The sequence below is a fragment of the Pholis gunnellus genome (genome assembly GCF_910591455.1).
Source record: "Pholis gunnellus genome assembly, chromosome: 6".
NCBI classification, from domain to species: Eukaryota; Metazoa; Chordata; class Actinopteri; order Perciformes; family Pholidae; genus Pholis; species Pholis gunnellus.
The window spans coordinates 25,255,355-25,281,859 of NC_136532.1; the positions used below are offsets into that span (position 1 = coordinate 25,255,355).

Below are 26,505 nucleotides of genomic sequence, written 5' to 3' on the forward strand. Positions count from 1 at the left end.
TCAGAAGTCCATGTCCCAACCAGACAGCTCATCGGGAGGACTGTCCTCATCTGGAGGGTAGCTGTCAAAATAGCTGTGATCTGATGGTCCTGTAAGCTGGAAGAGAAGACAACAAAGGAGGAACGGGTGAGATACTGATTTCTTAAGATGAATTATTAACAGTTATGGAATCCAACAGTAGTGGAAGACCATTGTTGGAGAACATACTGTATATTCAAGATGTCAATTTTGAAGCTCAATTTTAAGCTCAATTCTTGCTCATTCTCGCTTGTCGCTATCAAGTGGCTAAAGGAGACGACTAAACGACATTACGCCAAATACTAGTCCGCCTTTACTGCCTTGTGTGAACTCACGCTCATGTAACCGTGGTGTAGTTCCTCTATAGCCTGACGTTAGCTGTTTACATCTGCCGATTGCATTCAAACTTCAAAAACAGTGTGCAAACAAAACATGCAAGTATCAACAGTATGCAGCATTAACTTTTGTTTGCAACAGAGCTTATTTTATGCAATAATCTAATGTCCAATGGAAAAATCCCATTGGCTCTTTGTTGAGAGAACCAGTGCGATGATAACTTCAGGGTTGGCCTACAAAGACGTGTCATCCCTGTAGCACTTTATAGATTTGAATGGTTAAAATTCACATTGACATCATAGCTAATAATGAAAGTTACATCTCAATCTGTGCTTTTCTGTCATTATATTTGCTTTGTATTAGACTCCTAGTTTAAGTAGCAGGGATAAACATCTATACTTACTTCTCTTTTCAGAGGAGATGGTAAAGTCATCGCCTTCAGTCCCTCCCAGTTGAAGCCGTTAAACCACCTTCAGACACATTATGGAGCAAATAAAAACATCTACGTAAATAAATCTGAGTCTGCCAGCAAAATCAATTGAGAGACAAATGTTTGAAATCAAACTACTTTCCCTGATCAATTTGCCCCTCTGATGTTACAGTGATACTGAGGAACCTTTATGAACATTTGTCTGGAACCTGACCCCTACTGTACGTCCTCCTACATCTCATTCTCAGCCTTCATATTCTCTCAAAAAACAAGTGGTGTAAAGAAAGACTGCATTAAGCCCAATAATGTAATAAGCCTTTTGAATATGTTTTGCATCCCACTGCTCTTGTACAGTGTGTTCAGTGATTATCTAATTGCTGAGGTCGTAAACCGCTGGCCCACATTCATAATGTTCAATCAGTGCTAATAGCTCGGCTAATCTTCCCGCCGACATCAGCAGCAGGATGAGTCTTGTCCCTTCTTACCTGTGCTTCTTGATATCAGTTATTCCGTTTTTGAGGTTCCCAAGTCGCTCTGCGGGATTTCGCCTGTGAAGTGGAACGGGAAATTACTGTTTTGACCAAAATAATACCGTATACTTTAATATTGTGATACTTGTATTAGGTTGCTGACTACTTTAACAGGTAATTATATCGGATTGTAGGATTTACTAGCTTTATTTTTGAACGCTGGTCTGCGTGTGTGATTTCGTACCTGCACAGCTTGCGTATGAGGTCCTCGGGTCTCTTGGTGACCTTCTTGGGAAAGTCCATTTTCTCGATTCCTTTCAAGATGAAAGTGTACGTCATCATCTGGTCACTCCCTGAGAACGGAGGACTGTGGAGTGGAGTAAAAAAAAAAAAAAAAAAAGACTGAATTCTTTTGATTTAGCTGTTGGTCTGTTGGAGGGAAGCTTTTCAGCTGCACTCTGTTCAAGTCAACAAACAACAATTACTGCAAATCAGGAAGGAGATTGAAGCGATAATCAGAGGAAGGATGATCATGCGGTGCATTACTCCGACAGATGACTGACCTGCCGGTAAGGAGCTCAAACACCAGGATGCCCAGAGACCAGAAGTCCACACTGAAGTTGTGGCCTTTGTTGAGGATGATCTCAGGGGCCACGTACTCCGGTGTCCCACAGAAGGTCCAGGTCTTTTGGCCGCATCGGATCTTCTTTGCAAAACCAAAATCAACCTGGGAAGGCGGGATTGATCAGTTAAGTCCACTTTTAAGGGAACTTTTAGGTTCAGAAAAATACCGTAATACACACTTAAAGGAACTTTTGAGGCATGTATTTTTTCTTATTGACTTTCTTTAGATCTCACAAAACCCCCTGATGAGTACATTGTTTTAGCTCCATCATTTTAGTACAATAAGTACAGTTACAAAGACAGGCAGTGAAATACATATTTGTGTTCCTGAGACATCATGAGAATGGGATGGACGTGTGGTCACAGTGACCTTGATCTTTGAACACCAAAATCTAATCATTTCATATTTGACGTTTGTGCCAAATTTAAAGAAATCTGCTCAAGGCCTTCCCGAGATATTACAAGAATGGGATGGACGTGAGTTCACGGTGTCCAGATTTCCCTGAGATATTACATTCACAAGAATGGGACGGACAAGCCCCCCAAAAAATAATTGCCTCCAGAAACTTCCGTCCTCGGGGCGGAGGCATAAAAACTAGAAAGAGAACTTTTGAGCTTTATGAAAACGAAGCCGCAGAAACACACTAGTCATCACAGGGGAGTCATCCTGCCTGCTGTGGTGACAGTTATTTCATCTTTTTAAGGTAGAATACGTCCCGTCGCTCACCAGTTTGATGTATCCCTCAGTATCCAGCATGAGGTTCTCAGGCTTCAGGTCTCTGTAGAGGACACCTTTGCGATGGAGGTAATCAAAAGCCTCTGTGACGCAACCAACGCAGAATTTGGCGGTGGGCTCATCAAAACTCCCCCTTAAAGACGAGGAAGACAAATTTAAACTATACGTTCTGACAAAACGGGGTCAGATCCTACGCTGGTGAGAAGCCAGGAGAAGTGTTTCTCATTACACAAATGCACCTGAACACAGTTACAGGCCGCCCTTTCTCTGTGATTTATGACTGCGGTGCCGGGAGAAGTCTCTCATTAGATGGTAACCTAACAGTAATGCAATTACTTCTCGCAGCGAGCCAGAAATAAAATGACAATGCTGTGGGAAAAAGGATGGCGCTTTAGAGACGGCAACGTTTTGTTGGTTTTTTTGCAAAAGTCAGCGGTCGGTCTCTCCTACCTGTCTCTGAGCAGACTCCAGATCTCTCCACCCAGACAGGCCTCCAGCAGCATGTACACATACTTGTTATCCTTGAACGTGCGATACAGTCTGGAGTGAAAGAAGCAGAGACAGAGTTAAGCTTCAAAGGTAAAGGTTTCATGCAAACAGACCAATGGCCATGCTGTTCTGTTTGTCCTGTTAATATCATCGTAATAACTGATACTGTTTGGTCCAACATAATGCTGTTTTGCTGGTTGTAAAACATTTAGGGTGCAGGATTTTTCTCTAATCTCTTTTTCATTTAATTAGTGGAGAGCATTTACATTAAATAATCACTTGCCTAAATAGTTCAAATAAGCTTTCATTTGGTTAAAAAAAATTAAAAAGCATAACTCTGGCTTGATTTCTTACTATTAAACTGATAACTACATATAAAAAAGCAGCAGGAGGATAACTAATTATGCAAAACAGACCATAAACAGTAAGCAGGTTGCTTACATTAATCAACACAGCCCCAGTGATCATTATTGCAATGCATTGAGAGACATTACTGCTCAAGTTATTGCTTCATTTGTGTACTAACGTGATTTTAATTGACCCTCGGGGGGGATGTTTTCAGAGAAAAGCGCCAATAGCAACCCGGGAGCATCTGCAGATTCAACATCAGCAGAGCGGGTTGTTTTCCTACATAGTCTTAAATCTTACATCACATAACAATAATGTGAAATATGAAGAGATAATAGGTGGAATAAATACGTGGAGTGAATGAAGAGATGGGCCCAAAAGGAGGAGCGTTTCAGAAGGTGAAGAATGGCTTTAATATCTGGGTCTGTTCCTCTGTGTACGGTGAGATCGGATCATCGTGATCTCACAAAGGGCAAAGAAAAGCTACTGCTGCAATACCTCACAGCAAATAACTACATTTTCGTAGCGGACATCTTAATACATCTTGCCTTGAGAAGATGAAATCTTGCTCGAGGGCTCAACTGTGATCTCATCAAAAACTAATAAGCGGCGCACTGTTTCCCCAGACTAATGGAGCAGAGCTTCATCACGCAGGATAAAAAATTTTAGAAATGGGGTTTTTGGAGGCCGAGCAGGAGGGACTGACTTGACAACGAACGGCGAGCGAGCCTCGGCGAGGATCTTCCTCTCCGAGTGGATGTGCTCCTCCTGCCTGTTGTCCACGACGTGCTTCTTCTTGATGACCTTTAGAGCGAAGGTGACGTCCTTGCCCTGCACCTTCACCTGCAGATGGACACAACAGGGGGCGGGATGTCACAAGATAGACCTTTCTTTTTTTTATCTTTTCACAGTTGTAATTAATAACATTGCTGTCTTAACTTTATTCAGTTACAACATGAGGTGTGCAGGCAAGGTGAAGATAGAAAAATAACTAAAGAGGGACCTAAGAGCTCTGGTTGTGCTAACAACTGTGAATCTAATGTGTTCTCCAGAAGCCCAGAGAGGTAAGGGAGACGCTCCACTACGGTCGCAGTAAACATGCGGTTAACGTTGTGAATTCAAACACTTTGTCTAAACGCTCCGGTTTAAGCGACGAAACCACTAAGTTGGGTTCAGGTAAAACATTATGGTTCAGCTTAAAATAACCACCTAATCTACATTTTGCCACATTATTTTTGTTTCATTGATGCTGTGTCCAACATTTTTAAAGATGTGACATGATTCATCCATCTTTGTGTTCTTTCACTTTTCATATTATTTACTGCAAAATTTCTTCCATTTTTTTTTTTTTTTTTTACAGAAGTTATCGTAAAAGCAAAATTAACAAAAAGTAAGTAAGTATTTCAATTTTTTCATTATTTTTTTTTCATTATTTTAATTGATTACCAGGATATTTTTTTTATTCCTTGTTTTTCAAATTTGATTCATAGATTAAATTAATTATCAATAACAATTCAGGACTCACCAGTTCTACCCGTCCGAAGCCGCCGACCCCGAGAGTAGCGACGACCTCCAGGTGGTCGAAGGGCGTGGACGGAGGAAACGCCGACACCATGTCCTTCAGCTGGACGACGTCTGCCGACAGCGGCTGGCTCTGGTGACGCGACACCGACCTCCTGGAAGAAGACAGTGGACGGACCTCTTTTTAACCAACCAAATATAAGTATGGATCTCCAAAGATGAGAACCCGGGTATGTTTTATTTTTCTCATTTAAAAGTTTATTTTGTTGGGAACCATTTCATGTTTTTTTTACACTTCTTTTCATTCACTAGTCCGGCCTGAGCAACATGGCGCCGCACACCCACCTGGCGTGTCTCTTCTTGTCGTCACGATCGAGTGTCGCCACGTAGCCTTGGAGGTACTTCTGCAGCTCATTGAAGGTGCCCACTGTCTGATTAAATGTCCTAAGAAAACAACGACACACGTCAACAGTGCAACCGCTGGAATGTCGGTTGGTCCCACTGGGATAAAGAACTACATTTTACAGGAATGGAAAAGGAAATCAGCAGCTGATAGATACCAAAACACCCCATTCCCTAAGGGAGATGTGATCATGTTGTCACATTAGACTGCAGGCTAATGGGACAACATATCAGAACTGGCATTTTCAGATGGCATTCACACATTTGTCCCAACTGGTTATGGAAGAAAGCTCACTGAGCGTTTGCTTCATAATGATCATTTAGGCAACAAAACTTTCTGTGATAATCCTTAAGATTAAAACAATTTAAAAATGCACAACATAACGTTGCCCTCAGAGTCTAAACACTTGTTTAGGTTCAGGCAACAAAAAACACTTAGTTAGGTTTAGGAAAAACATCATGGTGACTACTTAAACTAAGTAAACAACAAATCATAAGTACGGAAAACATGCAACTTCAGAAGAACTCAACAGCACTTTGGGACATGAACACGGGTCTCCTGGTTGACAGTCGTGTGTTTGTTTCATCACACTCCCCGAGCATTTTCCCCGAGCATCTGGTGATCCATTATTTACTAAATCTGATCTAAATAGTTTTCTCTTGTGACTTGAGAATGCGTGGAAAAAGGTGTTTGTTGTTGTAATACTCATGTTTGCCACCAGGGGCTGAAGTGAACCTCTATCCCATGTTCTAAATAGAAATAAACATATTCATGTAATCTATTCGTTTCTCCATGAACTCTAAACACAAGGTACATGCTTTAGGTCCTATTTACAACACGGGGTAGTGGTGCACGTTAGCCTCTTGTGGTCAACATGTGTATTACAACAACAAACAGTAACATGTAAAATGATCCAAACAAATAAAGTAATCTGCTAAAACTTTTTTTATCACCTGTTTTCCCAGATGATCAACAGATGGAACAATGTAGCAAAATAATTTGAATCATGTTTTTTTACCCGTTTCACAGATGAAGGAACAAATAATGAATTTAGAAAGATTATCATAGCAAAACCTTTTTCAGTCATAGACCCAGAAGAGAAAGAAATGAGATCAGATTTAGAAAATGAATCACCAGAATGTTGTTATTTCTTAACTTTCCTGTGAAGGGCTTCCGTAACATTTTGATACCAAGCGACAATATGTTGTGCGTGTCCAGAAAACTACACTTCAAATGTCAGAATACTCACTCTCTGTCGATGACGAGGCACTCCACCCCGTTCTCATCGGCCAAGATATTCGCTGACCTGACATCGTCACTGAAAGAGACACACCGACATTTCTCACTGTTTGGATGAGGAAGTTAGGATCCAGAGAGCACATCGTTCTTAACGTTTTGAGCTGCGAATATTGGAAACATTTTGTTTTCAATAAGATCCATAATGAGATGACATTATGTTAAAGGGGACATACCATGCTCTTTATAAGGTTCATACTTTCTTGGGTTTATACTAGGGTCATTTTCTCATAGACTTCTTTTTGTAACCAGGGGAGTCGCCCCCTGGTGGCCATTAGAGAGAATGCAGGTTTTAAGACGCTTCCGCATCGGCTTTCCTTTTCATAATCGGAGGTTGCTGCCTGGTTGGTTGCCCAAATGTCTGAGCACAAGCACTGAAAAAGGGAGGTTTTTTATGATATGTCCCCTTTTATACAGTTGGAGCACAAATGCCTTATTTTGCATATTTTTGAAAGGCTGCGTATTCACCACAGGCCCCGCTTCTACATTTCATGATGTTCAATGTGGAAAGCAGGTATAATTGGGGATCTGAATAAAGTGCCTAAGGATAGAAGGTGTCTTCAGTTCTTCAGGTTGTACATTTGTTATTTGTATGTCCAGTATAAATAAACATGGTTTAACATGGCTATTAAAACAGTGTTTCCACCAGATTAAAACGACAACCTGTGGTGTCTGTTTTTACCTTATAAGGGCTTTCTCTCCAAAGTAGTCTCCCTTCTGCAGCGTGTTGATGGTCTGCGGCAGCTTGTGGCCCTCGGTGGTCTGGGTCACCTTCACCTGCACAACACAGTCAGCTGGATCTTTAAAGAGCACATTTCACTGCTTCACACTGACGTCTCCGGTTCACCGCGGCAGCTTTTACAGGTGCTTTCAATTATTCTCCAAATATCTTTGCATGCATTGTAAAATAAAATCCTAAGAAATTAGAATAATTGACATATTCAATTATAGTAATTGGAACATGATGGCTGTGAGTGATAAAGTGGCGTTGATGTACTATATTTATTGTAAGAGGGGTTTTAAATCAGCTGCCTTCTGTTTGTTCTGCTGTGTTTTTTCTGCAGCGGTTTTCAACAAAACCTGGACGTTAAAAAACTTCTCCTTAATTTGTGAGGCTTTAAAAACCAGTGGCCCACCCCGGTCGAGGTCAAACATCCCACTCGTGGCACCATCCTGCCGTAACGGCCGGGATGTGTTTTAGCTAAGTATCCCGTTTGACCTCAGTGACCCTGTTTTTCCTGGTGGCAGGCGCTCTCAGAGTTTATTCCCTCCCTGGTCAGGGGGTACAAGGAGGAGGAGGAGGAGGGGGGGGGTACTAAAGCCATTTCCTGTATTAGCCCCCTTTTCTCCCAAACAACATGTGTTCCTCTCTGGTTTGGTTAGCTTAGCGCTGAGGAGCTGCTGTCTCGCGTCGGCTCCTAATGGCATTTTGAAAGTCCCCTGTGGACGTCTCTGGCCCCTCTCCATCTCCCCCTCGCTGCCCCGGTGTCAGGTTGCCGACTTATCAGACAGACGGGCGGGCGGGTGAGTCATACCCCCTGACTCACACCCACTTTGACCAAGACATTGTTTTGTTCACTAGATTTATTATTTTGGCCTTTATTTCGGACATGGAGTCAGTTATACAACAATGTCCATTAAAGTCTGACACACATCTTCTTAAAAAACCTCTGAAATGATCCAAAGCACTCGAGTCATTCAACCAGGATTTTAAACCAGTGAATTGCAGATTGTGTTTGCAGCTATATTCATTATCATATGCAGTTTTGTTTCCACTTATTGACACCAAAGTGAAAGGACAGAGGAAGCCAGCAGGAGCAGAAAGGGCTTAAGTGTCCTGCAAGATGTTTGGAGGCTAATGGCAATTCTTTAGCCGTCCAACACTCATGCTGACTGATGAAGAAAGCCTTTGCTGCTGCATCCTTATCAGTGCAATAAAGACGTCATACAGCATTGTCTAAGCGAGACACTGCAGGATTTATTTTATTGTTTTAAGGACCGGATTAAGGCTTGTGTCTCCGGCCCTAACGAGTCTCATTGTTGAGTCTGAAAACGTCCCAGAAATCTCTGCAGCACAGCCCGGCTGTAACATTATAACCAGTGGGAATAACGGCAAAAACAAGTATTGGATGGTTTGCATGTTATGTTTTTGACGATCCACGTCGTAGAGTTTCCTTCCTTCCTGCAAAGCTCTCGGGATGGAAATGTAGGTCCGACTGAAATACCTCAACAGCTATTGGATGTTTGCATGAAATTAACATTCACATTCCCTTCAGGATAAATTATAATCACTTCGATGATCCCTTAACTTTTCCCTCTAGCGCCACCATCAGGTCAAAGATGTAACTTCTCAAACATTTCGGTTTGCAACCAAATATCTGATAAATTATTTAAAACTTCCATCCGCATCAGCTGTGCTTTGTGTTTGGTGCTTATAAGCTAATGTTAGCATGCTAACATGTTAAACAAAGATGGTGACATGGAAACCGTCTGCTCAACCTCAGCCTGTTAGCATTTAGCTCAAAGGATGTATTTAAAGAACTGGATACAAGACCTAATGATGGAAACTTTTTTATTTGTATTTATTTATCTCATTCCATTCTCTAATATCCAATATATATATGTATATATATATATATATATATATATTTTCCCTTACATTTCTGCAATGCTGTTGGTTAAACTCTAACTTTTACACACAATCCTCTTTTCCATTCCATTCCAAGATGGCGCCCACTCAGTCCATTGAGAAAAACGTACAGGTTTACTCAGTGAATATTCCCAGCAGCGATCCTCCCTCACGAGTTCCACCTCGACTTTACATTGTGAAGACTTCACATGTTTTCGTAATTGCTTTTTTTCGGATCGAGGAAAGTTTTACAAAAATGAAACCTCCATGGATCAAAAGTTCATATGAAGTCACAGCTGACCTTGTTTGCAGTTCAACGTGTCCTGTCAACATTTTTCCCATCTTTTATAATTGGGGTCTATGGGAAAATGTGTTCTGGGCTGCAATGGGGATTTTTCTCTACAGTACCGTGAGTGGCCACTGGGATAACAAACAAAATGAAATCTTCTCTTTGTGCAAACCTGGTAATTTTGTGTGTGTGTGTATTTTTCAGAGACAGATGACGTTTACACACTTAAGAGCGAGGACATTGTTATAGCCTTGCGTTTAGGATTAAAGTTAAAATGAGTCAACAGTAAGAGTTGCAGTTTGAGCGTCCTGACGTAAACGATAAGCTGCATGATGTGCTTGTGTGTGTGTGTGTGTGTGTGTGTGTCTGAGTTACCTTCCCCTGTGCGATGATGTAGAAGGTGCTGCCCTCCTCTCCCTCCCGGATGACGTGCTCTCCCTTGTCATAGTATTCCTAATGGCAGAGAGAGACGAGTGAGGAGGAAAGGGGGGGAGGGGGAGGGGAGGACAACAGTCAGAGTTGAAGCATTACATTGATTTTACCATTGAACCGGCTGGTCTGATTCCTGGTAGCCGGTCCCCTGCGGGATGAGAGCCGGAGTTCAGCCATCAATGAGGCTTCGTCATTCGGAGCTTCTCAGCCTGCTGATCAGGAGAGGATTTTGGGAGGCTCATGGGATTAATGAAACATGAAGCACGGGTCAATACAATATGTTGATTATGATGGTTTTAATGTCCGTCATGAGGGCCTTTCATGATCATCGCTAAAGGACGATGTTGTGTTTGACATTGTGGTCTATGGTAGTATTAAATTAATCAAATTGAATGCATTAAATCCTGGCCAAGACTATTTCCTGCTTTATCACGTGATGCATTTTTCGTTGTGTATTCAGCATCGTTTAACTACTTGAGTTACTGATTGAGTGCTAGTAATATAAGTTATAATACAGAAACCTGAGGAGCGGCACAGAAGAGGCAAAGGACAAGCCAACACGCAAATTACAAAATTAAAATATCAGTCAGTTGTTTACTTTAATAAGAATAACAGGTTTAAAGTCTCACAGTTTTTGTTATCAGACATATTCTTTCTGTACAGTAGTCTTCTTCTTCTTCAGGGTTCAGATTACAGGGGTTTTAAAATTCAGACCATTTTGATATCAGGTTGCCTTGTGCATGTAAAAAGAAATGTCACTGGTTATCTGCTCTCAAATCGCCAGAATAGAGAACAGCACTTGACATTTACCAGGCGCGTGGTCGGGATTATTTTCCCCTTGTGAGTCTGTGTGTGTGAGTCGAGGTAAAATGTGGTCTTTAAACACCTACTGCAGCAGGAACTACCACAGAGAAGGTTTTGAGCGTTTTATCAGGTGTGTGGACAGATTTATCACCAAGTGATAGATAGTGTCACAACCAGGCGGTTGCTAAAGTTCCTTATACCTGCATTCTCTCTAGTGTCCACCAGGGGGCGACTCCTCTGGTTGTATAGAAGTCTATGAGAAAATGACTCTACTTCTCTCTTGATTTATTACCTCAGTAAACATTGTAAACATGAGTTTATGGTCTCAATCTCTAGTTTCAAGTCTTCTTCAATACAGCATGATGTTCATTTAGTAAATGATGGTCCATTTAGAGTCAAACAGACCATAAAGCAGGGGATGCTTTAGGGCGGGGCTACTGTGATTGACAGGTTGCTACCACGGTGTTGTCCGTGTTTTTGTCTTACAACTTTAATCCTTTCGCAGTGTGTTTTTAGTTCATGAAGGTTAATTGTAACATTTTGGTCACCTAAAAAATATTTGGTTGATCTGTCAGCCAATCACAAGCAGCTCCTGTGTCCCTGTTATAAGCTCACAGACTCATTTACAGAAACACTCCAGTTGGTGCAGATCACACTCGAACACTCAAAGTCCGTTTCAATGTTTCAGCCTCACGAGCGTCGTGAAACTGAGTGACACTTTGAAATGTTCTTGAATCAACCCCTGGGGTACAGCGTGTTCTCTCTGTCTCCACTTCATGCTGTCCGTCAAACCCAAACCTGACACACCAACCACAGCGCTGGAGCCATTCTGCTGAATCAGCGAGCTGCCGGATTCGCCTTCCATTTTAAAGGTTTTTTTTTTTTTTTCGGTGAAGACGGGGAAAGCGCAAAGAATGAAGGTGACCAGGATGAAATGTTCTCTGGGACCGGCGCCAAATTCCCTGCCAGCTGAGACAACTGTCCACAGCTGTAATCCATTTAACTACAGAGGACTTTGGCGAAAAAAAAAGTGAACAAACAAATCAGGGCAACCGCGTGTTAACACCCCCCCCTGTGTTTACTGTCAAAACTCTTGACACAAGTGTCATTTTTCCTTGAGCGGCTTGTTTACGTCACGTTTTACGCTTCAGGAGAGCCTGGTTCAACACCCGTCCGTGACAGCGGAGACAACATGCCAAGGTTTTGTTTATAAGACTCTGCAGAGGGAGCGACACCGCTTGAATCGTGTCTCTGGGTTTGTTTAACCAGCTTGAGTCCTGAACCAAACATTTACCTTTTCAGGGAAAGGAAGAGGACATTTTCACTAAAAAGCTTAAAAAGTGTGTACCCTGAACCCCCCCCCCCCCCCCCCCCCAAACAATCACGCACATCAACTTGCTCTGGACTTGGTTTGCTCATGTGAGTGTTGGAGAAACACACTCATGCTCAGCTGTGTGTGCTTTGGGTTTTGGCTGCAGTCGTCCTATTTTTGGCGACTGTCAATCGACCAGTCGCAGCACATATTCAACCGTCTCTCTCTCTCTGCTCCCCGGGGGACGGAAACACCAAAACCCGAGGAAGGACTAGACCTATTTTAAGGACCACCGCAGTCTCCAGCAGCCCCCCAGGTGGGCTGGTTGTCCTGTGCCGCCCCTTAAAAGCATCTTGCTGCCTTCAAGGAGCTGTTGAAAATATCAGTCATGACATGAGCACACATGAATGATTTAAAAAATGGTGACAGTTGTTGCTTTCTGTCATCTCCAATTCACAGAGAAGGGATATGTACGTATGGACAAAGAGTTAGTTTTTAAAGTTACAATGTACTAGTTTTTGAACAACATATAGGTCACATGGTCCATATTCCATTCATGGCCCATAGAGAGGCTTCTGGTTGACCGCCATTAATTCATAACATGTAATAGACGATGACGAGAGACAAATGATTATTTGATCCAGTTTGAATCACACTTATGCTGTTTGTCAATTTAATAGATCATTTTGCACAAACTCTTAAAATATAAAACACTGGAAGGAGCGAGACTTCTCCTCTTTATAGAGTCACAGCTCTATTTAGTCCACCATGACGTCACCCATTGGATTTTGGACGTTTTTGACCTCTTTCACTTGGATTGTGACCGACGCCATGTTGTTTTTTTGCAACCAATGAACGGAAGTTACCATATTTGTAATGCGGAGGAGTGACGTCGAGATGCCCTCTACGGATCTGGTAGCGGCAGCGACCTGTCAATCACAGTAGCCCCGCCCCTAGAGGTATACCCTGCTTTATGGTCTGTTTGACTCTAAATGGACCATCATTTACTAAATGAACATCATGCTGTATTGAAGAAGACTTGAAACTAGAGATTGAGACCATAAACTCATGTTTACAATGTTTACTGAGGTAATAAATCAAGAGAGAAGTAGAGTCATTTTCTCATAGACTTCTATACAACCAGAGGAGTCGCCCCCTGGTGGACAGTAGAGAGAATGCAAGTTTTTAGGAAATTACCGCATTGGCTTCACTCAGCAGAACCGGAGGTTGCCGCCTGGTCCCGTGACGGTCAACAGAAAGGGGCAAGACTTCCCCTCTATTCCATTTATGGCCCAACTTGTGTTAGTGAAATGTGGATAAATCAGTGCAGGGAAATATTTGCAAGGGCCTTAGCTAACTAGAGTAGCATGCTAACACATAGCTAACACAGCTCGCTAACAGCTAACTTCATCATCATCCATCATAATTTCAGTTATCAAATGCACCCCTGGTAGACATTGGGTGCTGTAATTAATCCTGACGTTTTTCACCCCTTGGTTTTCACCCCTTGTCTGCGTGTTTTCGCCTCTTGATTGGCCAGTTTTTTACAGTAGCTCTGTCTCAATGTATTGTCAAAACATGTTTCGCATTTGTGTACATTTGTGTAGGCTTCACATTTTTTTCAAAATGTCCAAGGGGGAACTAAAGAGCAAGCTAAGATTGCTTCACATGAAAAAAAAAAAAAAAAAAAAGAAGCTTTTAAAGCATCCTAAATTAGCTTATTAGCTTAGCTGAGCTTCCACGTTCAGACCACCGTTGCTCGGCTGTTGTTGGTTTTGCACGACGACATTTCAATAAAAACACACCAAATTCCATTCCCCCACTGTTTGACAAGAAGCTTCAATATTATCTGGCGGATTCTCAACGAACATCTGCACCACTATTGGGTTACAGCAGCCCCCCCCCCCCCATCCAAAAGGCAACAGAATCAGCTCCATCAGAAATGACTGAATAAGGAAATTCTCTCATAGTGGAAAGTAGTGAGACGACCAACGATTTGCAAAGGAACGTCCTTGAAGTTTTCGTTGCAAAAAGATGCTGAGAGAGGCAGTTATTGACCCGATGCTGACAAGCTCCGCTCCGTTTTCTCTTCCACCGTTGAAATACGACGCTTACGGAGGAGAACGTGTTTCAAACACACACACACACACACACACACACACACACACACACACACACACACACACACACACACACACACACACACACACACACACACACACACTTTTGCCACACTTTGTATGTTCTCACACCAAAAGCCTGTCACTCGCACATCTTTAAGAAATCACTCGTCCCCCATTTTGAATAAACACTTTCTGGGGCCTTGGTCAAATAATTATGGTAACAATATACACCGCCCCGGCGATGACAGGAATAATATCGGCTCTGTTCATCAACAAGGTAATTTGTGAAGTCTCGCCGACTGGAGGTAGAAGGAATACGCTGACACGCAGTAATGATATATGGCCAAATGGTAATGATATTTTGACAGCAGCTATCTGCAACGCCGGGGGTCCCATGAGCTGCCAGAGGGGGGGGGGGGGGGGGGTTGTGCAATACTGAGGCAACACAATGAAAAGTTAAATTGGCCCCACAAGCAGAATTATAGATAGATTGACAGAATAACTTACCACCTCGAGGCAGTCCACTATTTTGCTTAGCTTGTCCTCCGGTAGATAAGCCAAGAGCGAAACACTGACAGAAAAAACAAAACACAGGCGATGAACATTCATTTCTGTGTGTACGTTATAATATAAATCGCTGTACACGTGATGCCAGGGAGCTGAAAAGTAGAACCATACTTCATGTGTCACGGTAATCAAGTGATGCATCTGGACAATAACATAACACGATCTAGACTTGATGGTCTGAGGTGGTGGAGACCATCCAAACCCGACTAAACCAGCAGAGTAAATATTGGACAAGACTACAATCCCATGTTGCCCTGTTTCTGCTAGATGTAATTGATCGCTAACAAACTAACCATAACTACTTGATAAGCATTGGTGTGTCGAGGATCGGCAGTTTATTTTATTTCTTTTGAATATTTCTGCCCCCTAGTGGTCTAAAAGTGCTTCACGCTGCTTTGAATGTATATCTATTTGCTGTGGTGAGAATCGATGGACAAAAAAATGTAAATATATATATATTTGTCCAAAATGAACTAGAAACTTAAAGACACTATTTCATTTTGTTATTGTGACCAAAAAGCAGCCACAGAACCCGATTACTTGAGGTATTTGTTTTTGTTTGTTTTGGGGCTAATTTGTCAGGAATCAGGAATTTGACTTTTACTATTTAACAATCAGTTCTATCAGATGGATTTCTACAAAAATCAACTGAAAAAAAAATTAACTGACAAAGTGACTAGATGATGGTCATTATGTACCCTTACCATCAGGTAGTTTGATGTTAGATGTCAGAAACCATATTTCCTTCATGTCTTCAAACAGATATTAGATTTCTAGATATTAGATATCATGTATCATACATGACATGTCTTCGCCTCGGTCTTGTTGTACGTTATCACTTACAAGAAGCATCAACAGTCAGGCGACACTGATCTCATTGGCTACAGGCCGGGACTGACCTTCGGAGGAAGTTGCGGTACTGTTCGTGTCGCGTCTCGGCCGTCCTCCTCATGATGTTCTGAAACACCTCCCGGTCCAAAGCCCACGTCCTCACTTTGTTCACCGCTGGAAGAACAACATCACGTCCATCAGAAAAGGGGGACGTGGTCCAGGTTCTGACCCCTCAAAGAAAAACGGGTTAACCTGGGACCCCTGATTAGTAAATACTAAATGAACCGCAGCTCTTCTCAATAACACAGTGCTTTGTAAACTTTGTAGACTGATGATTCACAACTTTTCCTCTCCCTTCTCTTTCGTCCCATTAGTTTAATTAAGGCCCTCTATCACCACGAAGAAATAACGTATTGTTTTATTTTGTCAGATGGACAAAGGAGGCGATAAAAAACACTGTAAACTGTCCTCGATCTCGGCGTTGAGTCACGTCAAAGCTACAGGAACTCTGAGACAGGCTTGTGTTGGTACAAAGGAGGAAGTAGCTGTGAACGTTTGACATGAACTGGTAGCAAAGAAACTGAGAGAGACTCGTCAAACTGTCACGTTTTTTTTCCAGTTCACCCTGAATATCGAGGTCAACTCGGTGGTCCCTCCCTCCCAAAGGGCCACCAGTCAATTACCCGGTTAAATATACAAACCCGGACAAAGAGCACTCACATACTACATGGTATGCACTTTCCAAACGCCAAGGAGGTGAAAACCAATCAGAATGCAAAGCTGTGGATATCACGCAAAGCCTTTGTCAACACACCCAACGCGAAAGCTTGTTTATTTGGGTGTAGTGACCGATCTGATCCTCCGGCTCTCGCTATCAGGTGATTCCTTGGATGAAGGTCAGATGAAGTGTCAGATTGCATTCAGGAGTCGGGAGTGCATTGTGGGGGGGGGGGGGGGGGGGGGGGGGCGTATAAGAGAATATCATGTTAAATGGTGCTGGGCAGGATGGGAAACTACATTTTCATTGATCACCGCGGCTGGTAACGTAAAAACGGTACTTTTACCCTCAGCACAGTTACAGTTCCGCACATGGATGCTATTGTTCTTTAGCCTCATGTGAGAAATCTAAATAATCTACATAACCACAAATGTGCATTTTGTTCCACCCCATTTCCATTTTGTCAGTAAGTTATTATATTTATTACATATTTTCATTTACTTTAGCAATGTTTTGCTCGCCGTTTTCTCTCAAAAAGGAGCCACTAGTGCAGCGACTGTGACGAGAACCCTCACTGGCTTCCCACCGACAATTAAAGCTGATTGTTTTCACGTCAGTCTGTTTAATAATTAACTACTGTGTTGTCCATCTTTTATTTTCAGTTGTTATGGGAAGCCCTAACATTTTTTAACAGTTATCCACAACTTAAAGTTATAATAGTTCAACAGTGTTTAGCCTAGCTTAGCATAAATATTGAAAAGCAAGGGGAAAGCAGCTAGTCTGCTTTTGTCCAGAGTTAAAACAATTCACATATCATATTTATTTACACACAGATATGTAAAATCAATTAGTTTTTAGAGGTAGTTATGATTATTCCGTCCAGGAAGTCACTGCTCCTGGTTTTTGTCTCGTGTTGGGGTTGTTGGCAGTCTTCTTCTCTGAAGGAGGATACGTTCCCGCGCCTTCTTTTTTATGACAATACATCATTGATGAAGATCTTTGTTTAGTATTTTATATTTTCCCAGCACTTTGGGACCATGTCAATATATCACTGGTAAGTCTCCAGTATGTGCAAATACTCGAGTCCCATATCCTAAACTTTGAGTCTTCAGTCCTGCGCACTAGATGCCAGTTTAGCCAACGTATTGAAAAACAGTGTAATAGCGTTAGCTGTAGTTCAGCCAGGAAATGAAAGAACGTGAATTGATTCGTGTTACACTTTTTAAATACTTTTGTAATCTTTGGGCTTGAATGAAGGTATCAAGTACTTTCAATCCAAAAGACGAAGTGAAGTCACAAGTCACTGCTGTTAAAGTTGATTTTCTCAAGTCTAAAGTCATCGAATTCGTGACTTGAGTCCAAGTCATGTGACTCTCGAGTGCACACGTCTGCTGTCCTGCTAGAAGTCCTTTACTACACTTTGCCTCCGTGCACCACGTTGCTCTCACCGAGGGCCCAACTTCATGGAGCAAAGGTTTTAAAAGGGAGATCTACGGCTTCATGTGAACATACCGTCCGAGAGGGGGAGGGGCCAACCGCAGACGAAGTAATCGGGAATCAAACATTTGTTACACGTGACTTTGTGATCACATCTGTCACAAAGTCAGTCTGCCCATCGTCATCCGTCACGGACACACTGACTGACCGCTCGTCTGAAGAACAGCTTCAGCGTAGATGCATGAAATGCAGAAGTGTAACCTGGAGTCCTGAGGTGGCGTCACAGTCTTTACCTCGCACTGACGCAGTCCGCGTGCAGTTGTACAGGATGGCTAATTCTCCAAACGTGGTCCACACGGTTATCGACGCCAGCAGCTTGTTCTGTTGAAACACGTCCAGCTTCCCATCTGCAAATATGAAAACAAGGACAATCAATAGTGATTTTAAAGCCACATTTAGGACATAGACAGACACGCGCTACGGGCAGAATCTGATGACATTATCATTTCATTAAATTCAAAATTCTTCTTTCATTTTACCAGCTGGTGTGTGTGAATAGAGCCTGTACTAATACTGTATATACAGTATACTGTACATACAGACCTGCAGGCTGCATTTTTCCTTCATTTCATGTGATTTTACAACTTTACGACTCTTTCTCAAATTTATTCTGGAATGTATTACAAATAATAATAATAATAATAATAATAATTCCTCTTGGGGCCTTCTTTCCCAAAATGCATGCCATTGGCTTAAATAAATGAATGAATACATCCACTAAATGTGTTAACAAAATACACCCTTGTCCCTTCCTCCCGCCCTGCTTCCTGCCATCCCTCCCGTCAGCTCAACATGAGACAGAACAGATATTTAGATATTTTTAGGCTGTTGGTCCGTCAGTGACCCTGAAATGAAATCATTTGCTGCATGAATTATGACTCAAATTAAAGACCTCATTAATGAGATTACAATCACCGGCTCCTGACGTATGTGTTATTATTTCAACAGCGTCATTAGTGAATAATCATTATTCCTCTTATTAATACTTGATTAATTATTCCCAACATAAAAGCCGTGCTGGGTTCTGGAGGTGAAAGATGTCGCATTGTTTCAGATTCTCTTTTATTATTTGTCTTGGAAAGTCTTCCTTTTGCAGTTATTTTAAAACAGGCAACATGTGATTTATGACTTTTTAAGGAATATGTTCGGATCGTGTTCAAACATAATCTGATCGTCTGTCTGCTGCAGCGACCGACCTGCTGCGTTTCTTCCTGTGCAGGGTGAGAAATCTCTTTAACACCAGACAGCAGAACAAATACGAGGACATCTTGTCTGTGAATGGCTAATTTCACCACCAACCACACTGGCAGACGACCAGTCGTTGTTCAGAGGCCGTGTGGTCGTCTGGAACACTTCATCGTGCAGCTACGCTGAGAGAGTTGCCCGTTTGGTACGTACCAGTCAGTGCAGATGAAAAGGTCAGCCGTACATGTCAACTACAACACAACCAAATATTCAATTCATGTGTTGAAGTATTTAATCAAGTAGGTAAATGAATAAGGAGGTTAATAAATAGGTGAAAAACAACATGTAAATATATAAAAACCAGTTACATGTACTTCATGCGTGCCTAAATGAATACATTAGTGTCCAAAATGAACTTTTTTGCTCTCCTGCGAAGAGTTGATGAGCCACAGGAGTTCATACATCTGCCAAGAATACTATTCACAGGCCCAAATAATTATAGTGTGTAATTTTCAAAGAATAACATTAGGCTATTTTTTTAATCTGGTGCAAAAGTTTAGGTGCTATAAGTCTGCGTCGAGCAGTGAAGACCAATCAAAGAGCGTGGCTGGTGTAGAGCCGCTTGTTGTGCTTTGGTCTGATTGGCTCGTGGTCAGAGAGGCTGTACGGTCGCCAGTGAAGGCAAAGGTTCGAGAACATGCAAAGACCAAAATAGTCATGAATCCACGTGAGAAAGCCACATGCCCGGTGTGGCAGGTGACTCGTGTTTCGCTGCCAGATTCACATTTCTTTTTCATTTAATTTCAGACCCTCTAACTGTGCAGTCAGCAGTATTTCTACTCAATAATTGGTCACTTAAAATGTAGTCAAATGTAAGATGATACACAGATTGGGAAGGGTACGCATGGAAAAAGAGACGAAAATGAAATTCTCAGGTTGATTCAGAATGTTCTCTCTTTTCTTTGATGGATAGTTTGGAACAAAAATGCCTGTTTTTAAAGAATACGTGACGTTAACTTCAGATTTAGGCTCCAAAGCTAAACACACGCTGCAAGAAAAAAACTCAACACAGCGAAAGGACAAACTTCTTTTTCAAATCATCACCTGCAATCATTTAGAAGTGACAGGATTCAAAATGAGCAAAGTAATTTAAGCCGTTATGTCGTTTTTTAAATGGACATCAGGAGACAGAGTTTCATCCATCAGACCCTCAGACATGTTCTCCCTCATTAGTCTGGATCAGAGGACTGTGTGAGCACATTTACACACATCACGGCTTCTTTTCCTTCTCTCGTTGCCTTGTTTAGCAAACGTCAGGTTACCAACACTAAGTGTTTCTCTTCACTTCACAGACTGACTGTGGAAGCAAAAGTGTTTGTATCTCTCCGCTTTTTCCACACAGTGAATGAAACCAACGCGACAGAAACAGGTTTCTCTTCTTTGGAAACAAGATTGAGAAGATTTGCGAGGCGGCTCTCAGGAGGATAATCGGCGCTCAAGCGTCTGCTGCACTGGTGTTAAGTGTGTTTGCCAAACGATGGTTTTTCTGTGTGATTGTTGTGTGAAAGGTTAAAGAGAACTGTGTGCCGTTAAAAGCTAAATGTAAAACTGTAAAATGTGTATCTTTGGAAGAGAAGACTGTTGCTGCTGCTTCTTATTGGTCGCTATATGTCATGTGATGTTTGTAACCGAAGGTGTGTCTCGGCCGCTGCAGTGGACAGAATGAGTGGATTTTCCAGAGAGGAGGAAGAAGAAGAAGAAGAAGAAGAAGAAGAAGATGAAACAGGGAGTGGACGTACCTGCCAGCACAAACAGATGGTTCCCAGGCTCTCCCTGCTTGATGACGTACTCTCCCTGCTGGTAGGTGCGCTCGTACATGCACTCCACCATGTCTTTGATCTGCTGCAGCTCCAGCCTCTTCAGGTACTGGTTCTTGTTCAGCGCGTCCGTCAGCAGCTTCTTCACGCTGTCAGGGGACGAATCCGCAGCAGGAGGAAGAGTTAGACAGAGATTTAGTCAGTGAGGAGCGACAGAAGAAATAAATGAAGTGCTGTATGTAAGTGCAGTTTAGACGTACTGGAGCTCATTTCAAATGAAGTTACTTGTTTTGCAGATTTAGATTTTGCATTCAATATAAGAGAATCAACATGCTCTCTTTCTTTACTTCCTCCTTCCTTCTAGAGGCAAAGCAGTTCATCGATTAGTTAAATGACAAAATGAATCCGCAACAATTTTCCTTAACAATAGTGTGAAAATGCCAAAAAGGTATTTGTTTTTATATTTGTCCTGTTCTAGTGAATTCCAGTATTGAATCTTTGGGTTTTGGATCGCCGGTCGACCACAACAAGCATACAGACACATCAACTTGTACGTAATGATCAATCAGTTCATCAGGAAAACAATATGACACCACATCGAGCGTGGACAGGGAGCCAGCGGCCCCTTCCTCACTTCCTGTCCCCGTGCTTCCGACACCCATCCTCCAACTTTCCTTCTGATCTCAGCCACACACCTGTGAGGTCTCATGACTGCGTCTTACATGATTAAGACGGACAGAATGTAAAGTCCTCCAAACTGTCTGTGGTGGAAGTGTCTCTGGGACCATACTTTGTCATGATGACGCACAGACTCACACGGTGATGTTGTGACTGCTGCTCCTTCACTTTAGCTGCGTTCAAATCACAGTTTCTCCTTTTAGTACATACTGCTGCTTCCCTTACAAAGTACGTCCTGTATGCATTAGATGGGGACGTACTACGAACTCTTGCTCATATATCTGCTGTTTGTTTGGAGGATTGTGGGTCAGAAGAGCCAGAGACGCACATGCTGGTATTTTAAGCACACTGCATTTGACATGGTATGTGTTAATAATAAACAGTATTGTGTGTATTGTGAAGCCTGGTTTCATTCTTTATTCTTTGGCTCTGACTTCTTCCTTCCTTCTTCCATTCTGTTGTTTCTTTTCTGTCTTTTTTTTCAGTCTTTCTTTCCATTTTCCTTCCTTTTTTATTTTTGACACCTTTGCTTCCTCGTTTCATCTGACCTTCCCTCTTTGCTTATTTTCTTTCCTCGAGCATTCTTTCAGTCTTCATTTTCTTTTTTCCATCTTTCTATCCTTTGTGTCCTTCTTTAACTGATCTAAACACATAACATTCCCCAAATCTGTTGTTTTTTTCACACAGCAACGACTGATACTCGTCTGTTTTTCTTGCAGTACTTGTTTGTTTATGGAGGTTAACACATGCCATGTAATGCATTATGTTTCCACTGTAGTTTTAATACGTGTTGCTCTTAAGTGAAGGATACTTTTGAGTACTTCACCCACCGCTATGCGGTGCGTTCCTGAAGCCCGCTGAGCCACCAGGACGCCCACATCCACATTACTCACCACGTTTTTTTAGTCTGCGTGATAAATATTTTGTCTCCTGTGAAAGGATGACTATTTTGCCGCCTCTGGGCTCCTTCGGACAATGAATCAAGTAAAACAGCGAAAACATAAACTCATCATGAGCTGTCAAAAGTTCACCGTTGTGCATTTTAACAGCTGCGGCGAGAGGCCGCGAGAAGAAGACATCGCTTCCTTCGGGGGAGTTGTAAACCGTAAAAAGGTTAAGAGTCACGGTTGAACGCAAACTATAGATCATGAGAGCCGGTCGCCGCTCAGAGAGGTGAGCGGTTGCAGGAGGTGGGTGGTCTGTTTATCCGTCTTATCGTGTGTAATAAATGATCACTTTGGGCTCCATAAAGCCAGAGCAGATGACAACCAGTCCTTTTATTTTTCAACCCACATCCTCTCCTCCCACCTAGCTGTGTCATTACTCTGCAGCGTGTTACATTGTCATTCACAGAAGACGGGTTTTCTGTTTCCAAAGGGCCAGTTTGCACGAGGGTACCAGACTGCCTCATTTACATTAGTCTTGGTTGTATAATGCATGCTGGGCTTATTAGCGACGCATGCTTTAAACATGAGGATCAGGTCGAGACAGGGAGGCTCTGTGTGCTCTCGTTTATTCACTGCAGGGCGCCGTATTCATGTTGCTCGATATGAAGGACGCTGTGACAAAAGGCAATTTGAATTTCATGTTGGACAATCTAACACGACTTGCTGCTCTCATGAAAGAACCTTTTGTGTTTGTGTGCGGTTGCTAAAGCAAAAAACCCAGGTGTGGGAGGAGTTTGGGGAGACGATGGAGAAGGACTTTCAGTTGGCCTCAAGGAAATTCTGGTAAAACTGAAAGGGACAGGTGAATGTGTTCAGCAGGGGAGGAGAACTGGGGATTTCGAAGAGCAATAGAAAGAGCATTTTAAAGCCGATGTGGAAGTGTCTTAAACCTGCATTCTCTCTAGTGTCCACCAGGGGGCGACTCCTCTGGTTGTATAGAAGTCTATGAGAAAATGACTCTACTTCTCTCTTGATTTATTACCTCAGTAAACATTGTAAACATGAGTTTATGGTCTCAATCTCTAGTTTCTAGTCTTCTTCAATACAGCGTGATGTTCATTTAGTAAATGATGGTCCATTTAGAGTCAAACAGACCATAAAGCAGGGTATGCTTTAGGGGCGGTGCTACACAGTGATTGACAGGTCTCTACGTCACTCCTCCTCAGTCCATATATGTTCACTTCCTGTTCATTGGTTGCAAAAAGCCAAGATGGCGACGGCCAAATCTCCGAACTCGAGGCTTCATTTAACCGTTTTTTACAACATGTTGTGATTCAGATTCTATGATTTTTTTTTTTTTTGGGCCTCGACCAGTAAAACCTTGGAATCACCACTGGTTGCCTGGCAACTGCTGAGCCAATAAGTAGACGGATGTGAGAAGTATCAAGTACAGAGTATCTCAAAATGTACTGTCCAATTTACCGGTTTTGTCAGGTTTCTAGAGAGGAGTCTAACTTTGAGACTTTCAGCTCTCGTCACTCTTCTCTTCTCCAGCGTACCATGATTTTATCCCCCAAATGTTTCCGGCTGTTTTACCACAATCAGAGTCACGTCTGCAGTTCTGTCTGATTTCTTTGTATTAAGTACATCAATTAGTCATTTGACCTAAAAATATCATACATAGTAAATATACAAAACAACCTTACCTTGGATGTGTGAGCATCCAACACGCAGTAGATCAGGGGTCCCCAAACTTTTTCCTGTGAGGGCCACATCACTGAACATATCGTTTGACCTAGGGTTCGATCATGGGGGGGGGGGGGGGGGGGGGTGCTACTCGCAGGTGAGCGACCGTTGCATCGTGCGCGCGGATCGGGGCGGAACACCGCCGTGCGCGATACAGAGAGCAGGGGAATTGAAAACGCGCGACCATGTAGTGACAGACATGACATGCCGGCGTGTAAATAAATTAAGCACAAGTACTCGTCCTTCAAGCTCCCGTCTCTCTCTTCTTCTACTTCTTCTACTCTTCTACAGGGTGCGCGCATGACAGCTCTCATCTCGTTCGCCCCCTGGTGGTTGGCTGATTAAAATTCGATTAATTGTGCAGACTGAAAAAAAATCATAATGCGTCTCTGGTATTGTTCAGGGGGCCGGACCAAATGTGGAGGCGGGCCGCATCCGGCCCGCGGGCCGTAGTTTGGGGACCACTGCAGTAGATGAACAGTATTACAGGCAGAAGATCAGTTAACATCCTTAATGTGCTCGTTTTGAGGCTTGAAGCCTTTCCGTCCCCACAAGGCAGCATTTTGAGATCAACTTACTTCCATGATTTGATATACTTCCTGTCGGGGTGGGACATACTGTAACACAGGCGTATAAATCAATGAAGTAACAGCTTGGAGAAAGGTAATTGTCCTTTTTTTAATTGGACAGGTGGAGCTCCTGTTTTATTGTAAAGGAATGTTGATTTATGCCTCTTTATACTGTTTTAGGTAATAAATGAGAGAATAAATAGCGGTGTGTGCATTTTTGCAATGAACTATAAACAGAGCTTTAATAAGTTTAATAACGTTTCTTCAAAACTAAAGATTTTTCTTTTTGTTTCATACAGGCGGCAACCTCCGGTTCTGAAGAGTGGAGCCGATGCTGAACTGCCTTAAAGCTGCATTCTCTCTAATGACCACCAGGGGGCGACTCCTCTGGTTGTATAGAAGTCTATGAGAAAATGACTCTACTTCTCTCTTGATTTATTACCTCAGTAAACATTGTAAACATGAGTTTATGGTCTCAATCTCTAGTTTCAAGTCTTCTTCAATACAGCATGATGTTCATTTAGTAAACGATGGTCCATTTAGAGTCAAACAGACCATAAAGCAGGGGATGCTTCAGGGCGGGGCTACGCGCTGATTGACAGGTCTCTACCAGAGACGTATTCAGTGTCTCTCCTCAGTCCTAATATGGGAACTTCCGTTCATTGGTTGCAAAAAAAAACATGGCGACTGCGAAATCGCCGAACTCGAGGCTTCCAAATCTCAGTCCACAAACAAACCGGGGAGCGTAACGATGACTACGTCGACTCCTTTTATATACAATTTATGGTTTCATAAAAATATTTCACCTTTTTTATGAGATTGTTGAATATCTTCTTCCAACACTGTGGTCATTACCACGCCGCTGTAACCTCCACTCTTCTTTTAAACCAGTAAATGATTCAAATTGAAACTACGCGCATAAACGGATTCATTCTGGACATAAAGTTGATCATATTCTATTTTTTCTTCAGCAGAAAAAAGCAGCTGAGAAATCTTGGACTAGACACTGAATGTTGTTTTTACAACAAGTTTCTTCCTCGTCATCGCACTGAAATCTCTGCTTGTTGCCCACCTTCCGTCTACCACCCACTCCTGCTGCTTCCATTTCCAACACTCCTCCACCAGGCTGGACTGAACCTGAGGGTGTCATCAACCTCAGTCTGTCTGGCCTCGTTATCATCCTCCTCTTTACAGTTTTTTTTTTTTTTGTTGAACCCTCCTGAACTCAAACATCTCACCTCGCATCCTTGGACACCCGGGCCTTCTCGAAGGAGAACTTCGGCAGGCCGCTGGAGTCGTAGGTCCTGGACGTGGGTTCGGCCGACACCCCGGATTTGGCCCCTTTCCTCCTATTGATGCTTCCCTTAATGCGAACGCTCAGGTTTGGGCTGTTCTTGCTGCTGGCTTTGATGGAAGGGGTCCTGGAGGACGCCGAGGCCCCGCTCTGGCTCTTCATCACGTCCTGCAGCTTGTTGAGCTGGACGCACTTGTCCTGCAGCTCCTCGCTCAGCTCCACCAGAGATCGCGTCTGTTTGGCCAGCTGCTCCTGGAGACCTTTGATCTGCTGCTCTTTGGCACTAAGCTCCTCGTCCCTCCGCTTGCCCTCCCGCTCCAACTCGTCCACCCGGGCCCTCAGGGAGTCCAGGGACAAGTTTTTGAACCCGGGATCTTTGTGGGCTCGGCTGTTGGAGGCGGCAGCGGAGCCGTCCGTGTGTTTGTAACGCTTTGATTTCATCGAACCGTTCCCCAT

At 42.8% G+C, this 26,505-nt stretch overlaps 1 protein-coding gene across 2 annotated transcripts; it reads right to left on the reverse strand.

Moving 5' to 3' along the window:
* Positions 1–26,505, reverse strand: prkg2 (protein kinase cGMP-dependent 2; the record flags this gene model as incomplete). Of its 2 annotated transcripts, none has more annotated exons than XM_079160767.1 (18): positions 1–96; positions 758–824; positions 1,270–1,332; positions 1,499–1,621; positions 1,818–1,981; positions 2,606–2,747; positions 3,065–3,154; positions 4,158–4,294; positions 4,977–5,127; positions 5,318–5,416; positions 6,625–6,693; positions 7,354–7,448; positions 9,965–10,042; positions 14,768–14,831; positions 15,727–15,832; positions 18,107–18,220; positions 20,858–21,024; positions 25,994–26,505. In XM_079160767.1, 18 exons carry the CDS (start codon positions 26,503–26,505, stop codon positions 1–3), a joined length of 2,337 nt encoding a protein of 778 aa, XP_079016893.1. The 2 variants fall into 2 exon arrangements, with proteins under 2 accessions (XP_079016893.1, XP_079016892.1); XM_079160766.1 differs by having other exon boundaries at positions 5,312–5,416.